Raw genomic sequence first — 14,327 nt, forward strand, 5'->3', positions numbered from 1 at the left:
GGTTACGATCCCAGTGAGACACATTGGAATGTTGGAGGAGCAAATTATTATATTAGATATATCTGAGGAGGAAGGAAAAGCCTCAAAGACCTCCAGGTCCAAAAACCTCTAGAGCTATTTCAATCAAACAAGATTTACTTGTCATCATCGGCTTAATCATAGCAAATATTTCAAGTATCCAAAATAACAAAACCCATATAGAACCCAATTCTGTATATGGCACCTAAACAATCGGCACGGAAAGCAGTGCAGACTAATCGTATTCTATAGTCGGCGCCTAGATTTAAGCACCGATTATAGAATGTGCTTAGTTGATATTTCAGCGCCTAAATCTATGCACTTCCATTTCCACCAACAAAAATGTGGCGTAAATCCCCACACTAGATTTAGTTGCAATGGGCCATTTTCTATAATTAGGTGTGCAAATTTCAGAATGCCCATGAAATGCCCATTTCTTCGCCCATAACCACTCCCCTTTTTGCCTGCGTATGTTAGAAGTTCAGCGCACATCAGTACAGAATATGCTTAGCAAGCTGTATACCTAAATTCTAATCAGTGCCAATTAGTGCTCTTTATTGCTTGTTAAGTGCTGTTACCAGCGCTCATGACCTTGTTTAGGGCCCTCTTTACTGAGCAGCATTATAGGCGCGTTAACGTTTTTAAACACACGTTAACCATGTATGCGCGTTAATCATGTATGTGCCTACAATATCCCTATAGGCGCCTACATGGTTAGCGCGTGCGCTAAGTGTAGGCGAGCTAAAAACACTAACGCACCTTAGTAAACAGGGCCTTAAGCTTGTTAAGTTACGGGCACTGTTATAGAATCCATGCCGATTTTGGCACAGATCTGTAGACACGCTATATAGAATCAGGGGGATAGTTGTCCAAAACAAATAGTGCAAGAATTCGAAACTTTCGCTCAAGGCTGCAAAAAAAAACAAAAAAACACTTATCTTAGAGGAACTCTTCGAGCCAGTTTCTTATTCACAGATGAGATCCCCGGACCAACGATGGCCAGCGTTTTGTACTGCTGCTTCAGGGTCCGCAACACTGGGACTGTCGAAAGAAATCATAGAAAATCAGGCTCCGTAGCGCACAAAGAATATAACAGTTTCGCTTCATCTTACCTCTCTTCACAGCGCCTACATATTCGGCTGCTATCGAATGGCTCTCACAGACTTACAAAATGGCTGCCCTTTTAATGAATGACATCAGAAGCCTTCTCTTGCCATTTTATTTAATTACTCTGTTTTTTGATATGTTCTTATCATCTAAGGGCCCTGTTTACTAAGGTGCGTTAGTGTTTTTAGCGCGCCTACACTTAGCATGCTTGCTAACCATGTAGGCGCTTATAGAGATATTGTAGGCATATACTTAGTTAATGCGCGTACATGGTCAATGTGCATTAAAAACTTTAACGCGCCTTAATGCTGCTTAGTAAACAGGGCCATAATGTCTAGTTGCTGATTGGATGAAGTAAGTGAAATTTGATGTCATTCACTAAATAGCAACGGAGCGTGTTGGGGCGTGTTTTGGGTGGGACTAGAGAGGGCTCAAACTTAGGATGTCCAACAACAACAATAATTGAATGGGAAGAAACGTCCAAGTCTAAAATGAAGGACGTTTTCAGTCACTGCCAGGGTGCTCTAATTGAGAAGCTGACCACTACAGGGATTAAGGCATGACCCTTCATGAATCCCCCAGTGGTTGCTGTCCCCCTCCCTGTCCCCTGAAAGTGAAATCAGAAAGGAATGCCAGGCTGTATGGGAGCATCAGTTATTTTAGGCATTCTGAACAAAGTGGATGGTAGGTTTGAGGAATACCTAGTGGTCAGTGCAGGTTCAATTCCCTCTTCAGCGCTCTCTTTTTTTCCCCTTTAAATTGTGAGCCCTCCAGAAACAGACATATACCTACTGTACCCAAATATTTATGACACCTGCAAGCCTGAAGGCTATTGATGTGATGTACAGTAGGTATTTCCTTGTTCCTAGGGGGCTCAAAATTTTTCAAAAGAGTTGTAGGAAGTTATGAACCTAGTTCACCGTCCACTGCACTGACCACTAGGCTGCCCCTCTGCTCTGCAAGGATGTTTGTGTGGCCACACTGCCAGACAGATGTCCTTGTCCCTGGATTTTGGGCATTCATAATTTGGGTGTTTCAGGTTTGTAAAATAGCTGTTCATTTTGGATGTTCTCATGTATTTTTGGATAGGAAACCCTAATATATTTCCTGTTCAAAAATGGCTGCGAAACGGATGAGGTTTTTTGATGTTATGAGCAGGACGTCCCAATTCTGAAAATGACTCTCCGTATCACCTCATATTTTTCTGCTGGTTGTGCCTCTCTCTATGCAGCCTAACATACTTCTGGCTTTCATCTTGCCATCACAAAAAAAGAAGAATAGATTTTTACAATTTTATTATAAATATGTGCAATCATCTAATATAATAATTCGCACCTCAAACGTTCTGAAGCTGACTCCGTGGCAGTGTAGCCGTGTAGTATTCGTAGGGTTCGTAATCGCACTCCCGATCACTGCCCCGCCCTCGAGGGAACTCTGTATAGCGTGACACGTCTCAAGCACGAGGCGCCAACGGACTCAACCCGCACCTGTTAACAAAGGTACAGCAGGATTCAGCGCTTCTTCCGCACTCCGACTGAAGTCACACGCAAGGGGCAGCCAGACTTAACACTGCCTGTACCGCCGCTGTCACCCCCCTCTGAGCCACACACCACGCTGCCCCTCCCCCCCGGGACCACAGTCAACGCCACTACAACACCCCTCCTACCTCGCCTGCACCCCCCCTCGAGGTACACGCCCCTGCAACCCCCCTCCCCATCCCCGATTGTCTCACACACATCTTCAACAGTATTGGGACCTCTGCTGCATTTTGGGAGCCATTAGGCACAGGAGAGTCATACACACACTGATGCAGGAACCCAGATCACACCCCGTCAATCTCACACACAAACACACACTGATGCAGAACATGGATGCAGAGACACTCACTCTCTCTCTGTGTATCACACACTTGATCACTGACACCCCCCCCCCCCCCACTCACTCTCTCTCTGTGTATCACACACTCCATCACTGACACCCCACACCACCAGCAACGCTGACCCGCCTCCAAGCCCCCCGCTACCCCCTCCCAGTAAAGAAGTATCAACCCTGTCACACTCTCTGTGTCACACACACACACTGATGCAGGATCCCAGAGCCACCCCCGTCCCCTGTCAATCTCACACACACACACTGATGCAGGACATGGATGCAGAGACACTCACTCTCTCTCTGTGTATCACACACTTGATCACTGACACCCCCCCCCCCCACTCACTCTCTCTCTGTGTATCACACACTTGATCACTGACACCCCCCCCCCACTCACTCTCTCTCTGTGTATCACACACTCCATCACTGACACCCCACACCACCAGCAACGCTGACCCGCCTCCAAGCCCCCCGCTACCCCCTCCCAGTAAAGAAGTATCAACCCTGTCACACTCTCTGTGTCACACACACACACTGATGCAGGATCCCAGAGCCACCCCGTCCCCTGTCAATCTCACACACACACACTGATGCAGGACATGGATGCAGAGACACTCACTCTCTCTCTGTGTATCACACACTTGATCACTGACACCCCCCCCCCCCACTCACTCTCTCTCTGTGTATCACACACCCCATCACTGACACCCCACACCCCCAGCAACGCTGACCCCCCTCCAAGCCCCCCGCTACTCCCTTCCAGTAAAGAAGCATCAACCATGTCACACTCTCTGTGTCACACACACACACTGATGCAGGATCCCAGAGCCACCCCGTCCCCTGTCAATCTCACACACACACACTGATGCAGGACATGGATGCAGAGACACTCACTCTCTCTCTGTGTATCACACACTTGATCACTGACACCCCCCCCCCCCACTCACTCTCTCTCTGTGTATCACACACTTGATCACTGACACCCCCCCCCCCCACTCACTCTCTCTCTGTGTATCACACACTCCATCACTGACACCCCACACCACCAGCAACGCTGACCCGCCTCCAAGCCCCCCGCTACCCCCTCCCAATAAAGAAGTATCAACCCTGTCACACTCTCTGTGTCACACACACACACTGATGCAGGATCCCAGAGCCACCCCGTCCCCTGTCAATCTCACACACACACACTGATGCAGGACATGGATGCAGAGACACTCACTCTCTCCCCCCAATGAGGTAGATGCCCCTGCACAACCCCACCCCCGACTGACTCTCTCACACACACCTTCCACAATATTGGGACCTCTGCTGCATTTTGGGAGCCATACTCACTCTCTCCCCCCAACGAGGTAGATGCCTCCGCAACCCCCACCCCCCCCAACTGACTCTCTCACACACACCTTCCATAGTATTGAGACCTCTGCTGCATTTTGGGAGCCGTTAAGCACTGCCGCACCCCCCCCCCCACAAAGTTGACACCTCCGCACCCCCCCACCCCCGACTGACTCTCTCACACACACCTTCCACAATATTGGGACCTCTGCTGCATTTTGGGAGCCATACTCACTCTCTCCCCCCAACGAGGTAGATGCCTCCGCACACCCCCACCCCCCCAACTGACTCTCTCACACACACCTTCCATAGTATTGAGACCTCTGCTGCATTTTGGGAGCCGTTAAGCACTGCCGCACCCCCCCCCCCCCACAAAGTTGACGCCTCCGCACCCCCCCCCCCCAACCCCGACTGTCTCTCTCACACACATCTTAAGTATTGGGACCTCTGCTGCATTTTGGGAGCCATTAAGCATAGAAGAGTCATACACACACTGATGCAGGAACCCACATGCCCCCTTCCCCTGATAGTACTCATAACACACCACTGAAAATTATTGATTACCATCAGAGCACATTTCTCCTAACACTTCCCTTAAAACCATTAATGGCAGAAGGTCATTACCTTGCTAGCACCCATTTCATTTCAATGAGAAACAGGCTTTTTTTTTTACTAGTAATCTATAAAACATTCCATTTTCAACGTGAATCCCTCCAGTATTATCAAAACTCTCTGGAACAATTAGCTATCCATTTATCCTATACTGGCTCTTTAAAATATTATCTCCACTTTATAGAAACTGTTATATAAATTCTATACATCTCTGTCAATAGAACCCCTAACACTGAGGTTTCTTTTGGAGAAAAATGCCGATCCTCCCCCCCCCCCCCCCCCCGCCGCCACCACCACCAACTTTGACCTCCAACCCCCCTTCACTTTCCCCCCAGACTCTGGCTGAGTTCTTTCATGATAAGGTTCACAAGATTAAACTTGAATTTTCAACCAGGTCACCTCCACCTCTCCTTCCCTTAGCCCGTTCTCTCAACCCTCCAACCCCTGCCTCCTTTTCTTCCGCGTTAGGAGTTACGGATCAAGAAAGGGATCTGGGTGTCGTCGTCGATGATACGCTGAAACCTTCTGCTCAGTGTGCTGCTGCGGCTAGGAAAGCGAATAGAATGTTGGGTGTTATTAGGAAGGGTATGGAGTCCAGGTGTGCGGATGTTATAATGCCGTTGTATCGCTCCATGGTGCGACCGCACCTGGAGTATTGTGTTCAGTACTGGTCTCCGTATCTCAAAAAAGATATAGTAGAATTGGAAAAGGTACAGCGAAGGGCGACGAAAATGATAGTGGGGATGGGACGACTTTCCTATGAAGAGAGGCTGAGAAGGCTAGGGCTTTTTAGCTTGGAGAAGAGACGGCTGAAGGGAGATATGATAGAAGTGTATAAAATAATGAGTGGAATGGATCGGGTGGATGTGAAGCGACTGTTCACGCTATCCAAAAATACTAGGACTAGAGGGCATGAGTTGAAGCTACAGTGTGGTAAATTTAAAACGAATCGGAGAAAATGTTTCTTCACCCAACGTGTAATTAGACTCTGGAATTCGTTGCCGGAGAACGTGGTACGGGCGGTTAGCTTGACGGAGTTTAAAAAGGGGTTAGATAGATTCCTAAAGGACAAGTCCATAGACCGCTATTAAATGGACTTGGAAAAATTCCGCATTTTTAGGTATAACTTGTCTGGAATGTTTTTACGTTTGGGGAGCGTGCCAGGTGCCCTTGACCTGGATTGGCCACTGTCGGTGACAGGATGCTGGGCTAGATGGACCTTTGGTCTTTCCCAGCATGGCACTACTTATGTATTTATGTACTTAAGAGGAAACTACACATCTTCTTTCCTCCTCGAAACTAACTACCTGTTCCTCTGATCCTATTCCCACCCATCTACTTAACACTATCTCTCCTACTGTCATCCCGTTTATCTGTCATATCCTCAATCTTTCACTGTCCACTGCGACTGTTCCTGATGCCTTCAAACATGTCGTAGTCACATCACTCCTTAAAAAACTTTCATTGGACCCTACCTGTCCTTCCAACTATCACCCCATCTCCCTCCTCCCTTTCCTATCCAAGATACTTGAACGTGCTGTTCACCGCCGTTGCCTTGACTTTCTTTCATCTCAAGCTATTCTTGAGCCACTTCAATCTGGCTTTCACCCCCTTCATTCAACTGAAACAGCGCTTGCTAAAGTCTCCAATGATCTGTTCCTGGCCAGATCCAAAGGTCTCTATTCTATACTCATCCTTCTCGATCTATCTGCTGCTTTTGATACTATTGATCACAGCCTACTCCTTGATACGCTGTCCTCACTTGGATTTCAGGGCTCTGTTCTTTCCTGGTTTTCTTCTTATCTCTCCCAGCATACCTTTAGTGCATACCAGTGGCGTAGCTACATGGGGCCTGAGGGGGCCTGGGCCCCCGTAGATTTCATCCTGGACCCCCCCTCACGACGACCCTCTCAACCCCCTCCCCTCCTCTACTTCTATCCCACTGTCAGTTGGTGTACCTCAGGGATCTGTCCTGGGACCTCTTCTTTTCTCCATCTATACTTCTTCCCTTGGTACTCTAATCTCATCCCATGGTTTTCAGTATCATCTTTACGCTGATGACTCCCAGATCTACCTCTCCACACCAGAAATCTCAGCAGGAATCCAGGTCAAAGTATCAGCCTGCCTGTCTGGCGTTGCTGCCTGGATGTCTCAGCGCCATCTGAAACTAAACATGACCAAGACTGAACTTCTCATCTTTCCCCCTAAACCAACCTCTCCTCCTCCCCCATTCTCTATTTCTGTGGATAACACTCTCATCCTTCCTGTGTCATCAGCTCCTAACCTTGGGGTCATCTTCAACTCCTCCCTCTCCTTCTCTGCACATATTCAGCAGACTGCTAAAACTTGTAGTTTCTTTCTCTATAATATCAGCAAAATTCGCCCTTTCCTTTCTGAGCACACTACCAGAACCCTCATCCACACTCTTATCACCTCTCGCTTAGACTATTGCAATTTGCTTCTCACAGGTCTCCCACTTAGCCATCTCTCTCCTCTTCAATCTGTTCAAAATTCTGCTGCACGACTAATATTCCGCCAGTGTTGTTATGCTCATATTAGCCCTCTCCTCAAATCACTTCACTGGCTTCCTATCCATTTCCACATGCAGTTCAAACTCCTCTTATTGACCTATAAGTGCATTCACTCTGCAGCTCCTCAGTACCTCTCCACTCTCATCTCTCCCTACATTCCTCCCCGGGAACTCCGTTCACTGGGTAAATCTCCCTTATCTGCACCCTTCTCCTCCACCGCTAACTCCAGACTCCGTTCCTTTTATCTTGCTGCACCATATGCCTGGAATAGACTTCCTGAGCCGGTACGTAAAGCTCCATCTCTGGCCGTCTTCAAATTTAAGCTAAAAGCCCACCTTTTTGATGCTGCTTTTAACTCCTAACCCTTATTCAATTGTTCAGAACCCTTATTTTATCATCCTCACTTTAATATTCCCTTATATCTTGTTTGTTCTGTCTGTCTGTCCTAATTAGATTGTAAGCTCTGTCTCTTCATGTTCAAGTGTACAGCGCTGCATATGTCTAGTAGCGCTTTAGAAATGATAAGTAGTAGTAGTAGTGGACCCCCCTCCCACCACCAAATCTTCCCTGCCGCCACCATAACCTACCTTTGTTGGCGGGGGACCCCAACCCCCGCCCGCCGAGGTCCTCTTCTTCTGGTGCAAGGCTTCGTTCTGTTTCTGAGTCTGACGTCCTGCACGTAGGCCACTCCTCCTACCGCAAGCCATTTTTCAGCATGCCTTTGTAAAAGTACCCCTTACTCAACAATAATACAGAAAAAAAACGTCTTGCTCCACAAGATGGATTAATCATGCGAACTTATCATGGCTTCAATTCGAATATGCTCTGATACCAAACGGGTTTTGCCTTCCTGGGCTTTCTTAAGAATATGTAATTAAACACAGTCGTCAGAAAAGAAAAATATATATTGAACAAGCACTCCAATCATAAATATTCTAAAAACTTTTCTGAGTAAACATATACAAAAGATGACATGAGATAACCTTACCTTAGCTTGCCATTATGAATACTCAGATACATGTATAAAGCAGACATTGAGCTACAGCCACCCACAGAAGATGGTGTTAATTCATACAATCAGAAGTTTGTATACCAATCACTTCACAAAAATCTAGCTTTAATTTAGGCATAAGTAGTGCTGCTCCGCTCAACTGAATTTAGATGTGGTCAATTACACCAACTAAAACCCAGTGTAAATCCCAACGTGAAAATTAGGCATGGAGCGGGTGTATTCGATAACAAATGTCCAAGACCAACCCATTCCATTCCTATAACCACACCCACTTTGCAACTATGCGACTTAGAATTTACACGCATCACGTTACAGAATACGCTTAGCAAGTAGTGCACATAAATTCTAATTAATGACAATTAGTGCTGATAATTGCTTGTTAACATCCAATTATCAGCACTGATTAGCTTGTTAACTAATTAAAGCTATGCGCATTGTTATGGAAAACATTTCGATTTCTGAGTGGAAATCGAGGTGCGATATATAGAATCCCGGGGTTAGTGGACTGTGTTCCTGCTCTTCCCTAACTCCTTAACTCCGCCAAAGGTCCGCAAACAAAGTAGCCAATTATGGCGTAGGTAGTTAGAGGGGATAAGCAGTAACACTATTCAGTTAAATGCCACCGAATATCTCTGCTTAAACGGCCAGGGGTCTCTCCTGGCTCTTTAAGGGGTCCTTTTACTAAGGTGCACTGAAAAATGGCCTGCAGTAGTGTGGCCGCAGGTTTTGGGTGTGTGCAGATCCATTTTATCAGCGCACCTGTAAAAAAAAAAAAAAAAAAGCCTTTTTTAATTTTTTTGCTGAAAATGGATGTGCGGCAAAATAAATATTTGTGCGTCCATTTTGGGTCCGAGACCTTACCGCCAGCCATTGACTTAGGGGTAAGGTCTCACGTATTAACTGGGCGGTAATGACCTATGCGCGTAGAATGCCACTTGACACGCGTCCGCTACGCGTGTCAGAAAATAAAAATGAAATTACCACAAGGGACACGGCGTAGCTGGGTGGTAACTCCAATTTTGCGCACAATGGGCAGGCGTGGCCACCTACGTGGCTTAGGTATAGGGTCCCTAAATTGCTTTGAATATCGGGTCCCAAGTTTGACATTTTTAAACATTGGCCACAGTGTTTAACGATAGCCTGAATGTTCAGTTCCACCATCCGAATTGCAAGCAGGACTGAATATCTGGATAAAGCAGTGAGTGCCAGTATTTAAGGCGGAAGTTATCAAGGTGGGGTAAAAGATGGACTCAACCAGTGATAGTTCAGTACCACAGTTTACTAATTCCCATGCTATTTTAAGAAAGCTGCTTATGAGCCACCTTGTAAACAGATTTATTCTATCATCCCAAGAGCATCAGGTTGCTCCCAGGCATTGCCTATAAAACATGGGCACCAAATCAGATACACCACATTTGAAAAGTTACAATCATGATGAGACTGAAACTGATAAATTCATAAAGTGTGGGAAATCTGAAGGTGAAGATTTCTCCAAAACTAAATCTCAAGCTGTGTTTCAAATATTCCAACACAGGTGCCTCTCTTAAAAGCAAACAGAGGTTACTGGTGAAAATGATGATGTTTGTGTGTAAATGAAGGCACTGTGGAAGAGTCTGGCATCTGCCTGAACATGAAACTACCTGAGTACTCAGCTCACAAGGTTTATGGATTCTTAAAAAGTGTGTCCAGTGAGATATCTTGAGGGGTTTTTTTTTTTTTAACTAGGAGATTCTTTATTAGCCTGTTCCAAATAATGAACAATGACTATTTTGTTTTTCAATGATGTGGGCAACGGAAATTGTCTGTTAGTATTTCCTTGCTAAACACAAGTACTTTTTCTGTATTTTTTGGATACAGTTTCTGGGCAGGGAACTTCTGTACCTGGCAAAAGTGATGGAGAACATCCTTCTTTGAATGACGATGTGCTGGCAGCTTGATCTTTGAACAAACTACACCATATCCTGACCTTCCCTCTCCTTTGTCAGCTGCATCTGAAGAAGAGTATAAATTTCAGCTAGGCTTGGTGCTAGATACCTGGACAAGTCTCTGGTAGAGAAGCGCCATGAAGGCTATCGGCATCCTCTTCACTGTCCTCAGCCTTTGGATAGGGTTGTGTCCTGCGACCGACAGCACCAATAGTACTAATTCTACTACCCGTGAGTATGATTGTACTACCTACAATGCAGATGGTTAAAACTCAGCAAAATGTATGACCCCTGGGAAAGTTTTGCATTCTATGAAGCCACTCAGAGAAATTTCTAGAATACTTCTGTGGTGGTGTGGTTGTACATAAAGCAGGGCAGGTTCCATCCAGATTCACATATTCAGATGCTTACATTGAAGTGCTTATCAAATTAGCTCTTTAGTTCTCTAATAGCTGTTCACGGCTGCAAGGCTAATACTGGGAAAATCACGCTTTGATCGTGCTCAACCACTACGTCTTAATCTACACTGGCTCCCTGTAAAAGACCGTATTACATTTAAAATCTGCTCACTAACACACAAGATAATATATGGAGACGCCCCTACATGCTCAATCTAATCGATCTACCGTCTAGAAATGCCCTAATATCTGCAAGGACCTACCTCAATCTACATTATTCCAACTGCAGGAATATTAAATACAAGACCCTTTTTGCTTCGTCCTTCCCCTACATCAGTCCTAAATCCTGGAATGTTCTGCCAAAACAACTAAAAGAGCTAGTCGACCACCAACTGTTCAAGAAGTCCTTGAAAACATTCTTATTCGACAAGGCTTATTCCACCGGCAACTCCAATGTTTAACTTTTCTTTCTTGTTGACTGTACAGGTTATTCGCCGGTTGCTTCGCCCCTGACATTCTCCCCATGTTATCCCATGTTTCTTCTCCTCCTGTCTCATTCCATAACTGTGCCGTTATGTATTGTATTGTATCCTCTTGAAGCCACATTGTGCCTGCTCTTGTGGGAAAATGTGGGGTAAAAATGCACCAAAATAAATAAAAATTACTATTTTCTGCCAGCATAGGCTGGTGTTCTTAAAAAAGTCATCCTAAGGAAGAAATTTTTTATTAACAATTCTCCATATCATGAGCACATCTAATTGTGAAAAAATTCCCAAACTCATTCAAAAAAAAAAAAAAAAAAAGCTCAGATTTTGTATATTTGCATATAGGGGAAAAGACCTTAGAGGAACGGATTCAGTCATCTGGCACACTCCATATAAGTAAGGATGGTAAAATTCATTTATCTATCCTGGAATGGAGAGCTAATCATCAAATCAATTCTAGGTCTTAAAAAAAAAACCCAAAGGAATTTTTCATTAAAAATTAATAGGTCAATAATTAAACAACACAGCTGACATTTTTTTAAATATGCTAGCCATGGTGTTTAAATACATGATGAAGAATTCATTGCCAGAGGGGGTACTTGGGGGTACTGAGTGCCAGCACCTTTTCCATTGTCTGCTAAAATTGGTCCATGGTCCCCAAGTTTTAATGAAAGATCTCAGGCTCTACACACCAACTCTGCCTTGTCATGGATTCTGCGACTGGTTGCAGGGGGCCTGGCTATTGTGGGGTGGAGTACCTCAGTGATCACCCCACCCCTGAAGGGTGGCCTGGCATTTGAGTACCGGCGTCTTTTTCGCTAGAAAAAAACGCACTGCCTAAAATGAATTACATAGCCATCCAGATAGAAGGCTGAACATCACTGTTCTCCACATAATTTGCCCCTCTCTCCTTGCACTATTTGGAAAGTGTCTAGACGGTCTGTAAGGATACTCAGGGGGAAATTTATCATAGTAGCATAGTAGATGACGGCAGAGAAAGACCTGTATGGCCCATCCAGTCTGCCCAAGATAAACTCGCATGTACTACTTTATATATAAACACCGGACCTTGATTTGTCCTTGCCATTTTCAGGGCACAGACCGTAGAAGTCTGCCCAGCACTAGCTTTGCTGTCTAATTACTGGTGTTGCCACCCACCTCCGCTAAGCATCTGTGGATCCATTCCTTCTGAACAGGACTCCTTTGTGTTTATCCCACACATTTATGAATTCTGTTACCATTTTCATGTCCACCACCTCCCACAGGAGGGCATTCCAAGTATCCACTACTCTCTCCATGAAAAAAATACTTCCTGACATTTTTCCTGAGTCTGCCCCCCTTCAACCTCAATTCATGTTCTACCGCCTTTCCGTTTCCGGAAAAGGTTTGTTTGCGGATTAATATCCTTTAAATATTTGAACGTCTGTATCATATCACCCCTGTTTCTTCTTTCCTCCAGGGTATACATGTTCAGGTCAGTAAGTCTCTCCTCGTACGTCTTGTAATGCAAATCCCATACCATTTTTGTAGCTTTTCTTTGCACCGCTTCAAGTGTTTTTACATCCTTAGCAAGATACGGCCTCCAAAACTGAACACAATACTCTAGGTGGGGCCTCATCAACGACTTGTACAAGGGCATCAACATCTCCTTTCTTATGCTGGTTACACCTCTCTCTATAAAGCCTAGTATCCTTCTGGCTACGACCACCGCCTTGTCATGCTGTTTCATCACTTTCAGATCCTCAGATACTATCACCCCAAGATCCCTCTTCTCTGTCTGTGCATATCAGATTCTCACCACCTAATACATACATCTCCTGTGGATTTCTTCTCCCTAAGTGCATCACTTTGCACTTCTTTGCATTGAATTTTAATTGCCGAACATTACACCATTCTTCTAGCTTCTGCAGATCCTTGTTCATGTTTTCCACTCCCTCTAGGGTGTCCAATCTGTTACAAATGTTGGTATCATCCGCAAAAAGGCAAACTTTACCTTCTAACCCTTCGGCAATGTCACTCACAAATATATTGAACAGAATTGGCCCCAGCACCGATCCTTGAGGCACTCCACTACTCACCTTTCTCTCCTCCGAGTGAATTCCATTAACCACCACCCTCTTGTGTCTGTCCGTCAACCAGTTCCTAATCCAGTTCACCATGTCAGGTCCTATCTTCAGCCTGTCAAGTTTATTCAAGAGCCTCCTGTAAGGAACTGTGTCAAAGGCTTTGCTGAAATCTAAGTAGATTATATCTATCACACGTCATTGATTCAATTCTCTGGTCACCCAGTCAAAGAATTCAATGAGATTCGTTTGGCACGATTTACCTTTGGTAAAACCATGTTGTCTCGGATCTTGCAACTTATTGGATTCCAGGAAATTCACTATCCTTTCCTTCAGCATCACTTCCATTACTTTTCCAATAACCGAAGTGAGGCTTACCGGCCTGTAGTTCCCAGCTTCTTCCCTATCACCACTTTTGTGAAGAGGGACTACATCCGCTCTTCTCCAATCCCATGGAAGCTCTCCCGTCTCCAAGGATTTATTGAACAAATCTTTAAGAGAACCTGCCAGAACCTCTCTGAGCTCCCTCAATATCCTGGGATGGATCCTGTCCGGTCCCATGGCTTTGTCCACCTTAGATTTTCAAGTTGTTCATAAACACTCTTCCGTGAACGGTGCTATATCCGCTCCATTCTCAAATGAACTTTTGCCAGTCAATCATGGCCCTTCTCCAGGATTTTCTTCCATGAAAACAGAACACTAGTATTTGTTTAGCACATTTGCTTTATCTTCATCATTTTCCACATAGTGGTTCGTAGCATCTTTCAGTCTCACAATTCCATTTTTAGTCTTCCTCCTTTCACTAATATACCTTATCATTGTGGACTACCTTTAAGACCTGTTGTTTTTACCATTAACTCTTGCTATTTTAGCACAGGTCCTATTTTATGCAATGAGTCCTAATTACTGATAACTCAGGTTAGCTGTAAAATAGCCCGTTTTAAAGGTAGGCCACGTTGATAACTTCCC

The 14,327-nt window shown here is 45.1% G+C and overlaps 1 protein-coding gene across 1 annotated transcript in view; it reads left to right on the forward strand.

The window, feature by feature from the left end:
* The first annotated feature begins 10,506 nt into the window (after positions 1-10,506).
* The window catches only part of LOC115456788 (collagen alpha-6(VI) chain-like), a 38,214-nt gene continuing 34,393 nt past the window's right edge, over positions 10,507-14,327 (forward strand). The window contains exon 1 of the mRNA XM_030186092.1: positions 10,507-10,643. Within this exon, the coding sequence (XP_030041952.1) occupies positions 10,550-10,643 (94 nt within the window). The 5' untranslated portion in view covers positions 10,507-10,549. The remainder of the gene's footprint in view (positions 10,644-14,327) is intronic.

The sequence above is a fragment of the Microcaecilia unicolor genome, chromosome 13 (assembly GCF_901765095.1).
Source record: "Microcaecilia unicolor chromosome 13, aMicUni1.1, whole genome shotgun sequence".
Taxonomy (NCBI): Eukaryota; Metazoa; Chordata; class Amphibia; order Gymnophiona; family Siphonopidae; genus Microcaecilia; species Microcaecilia unicolor.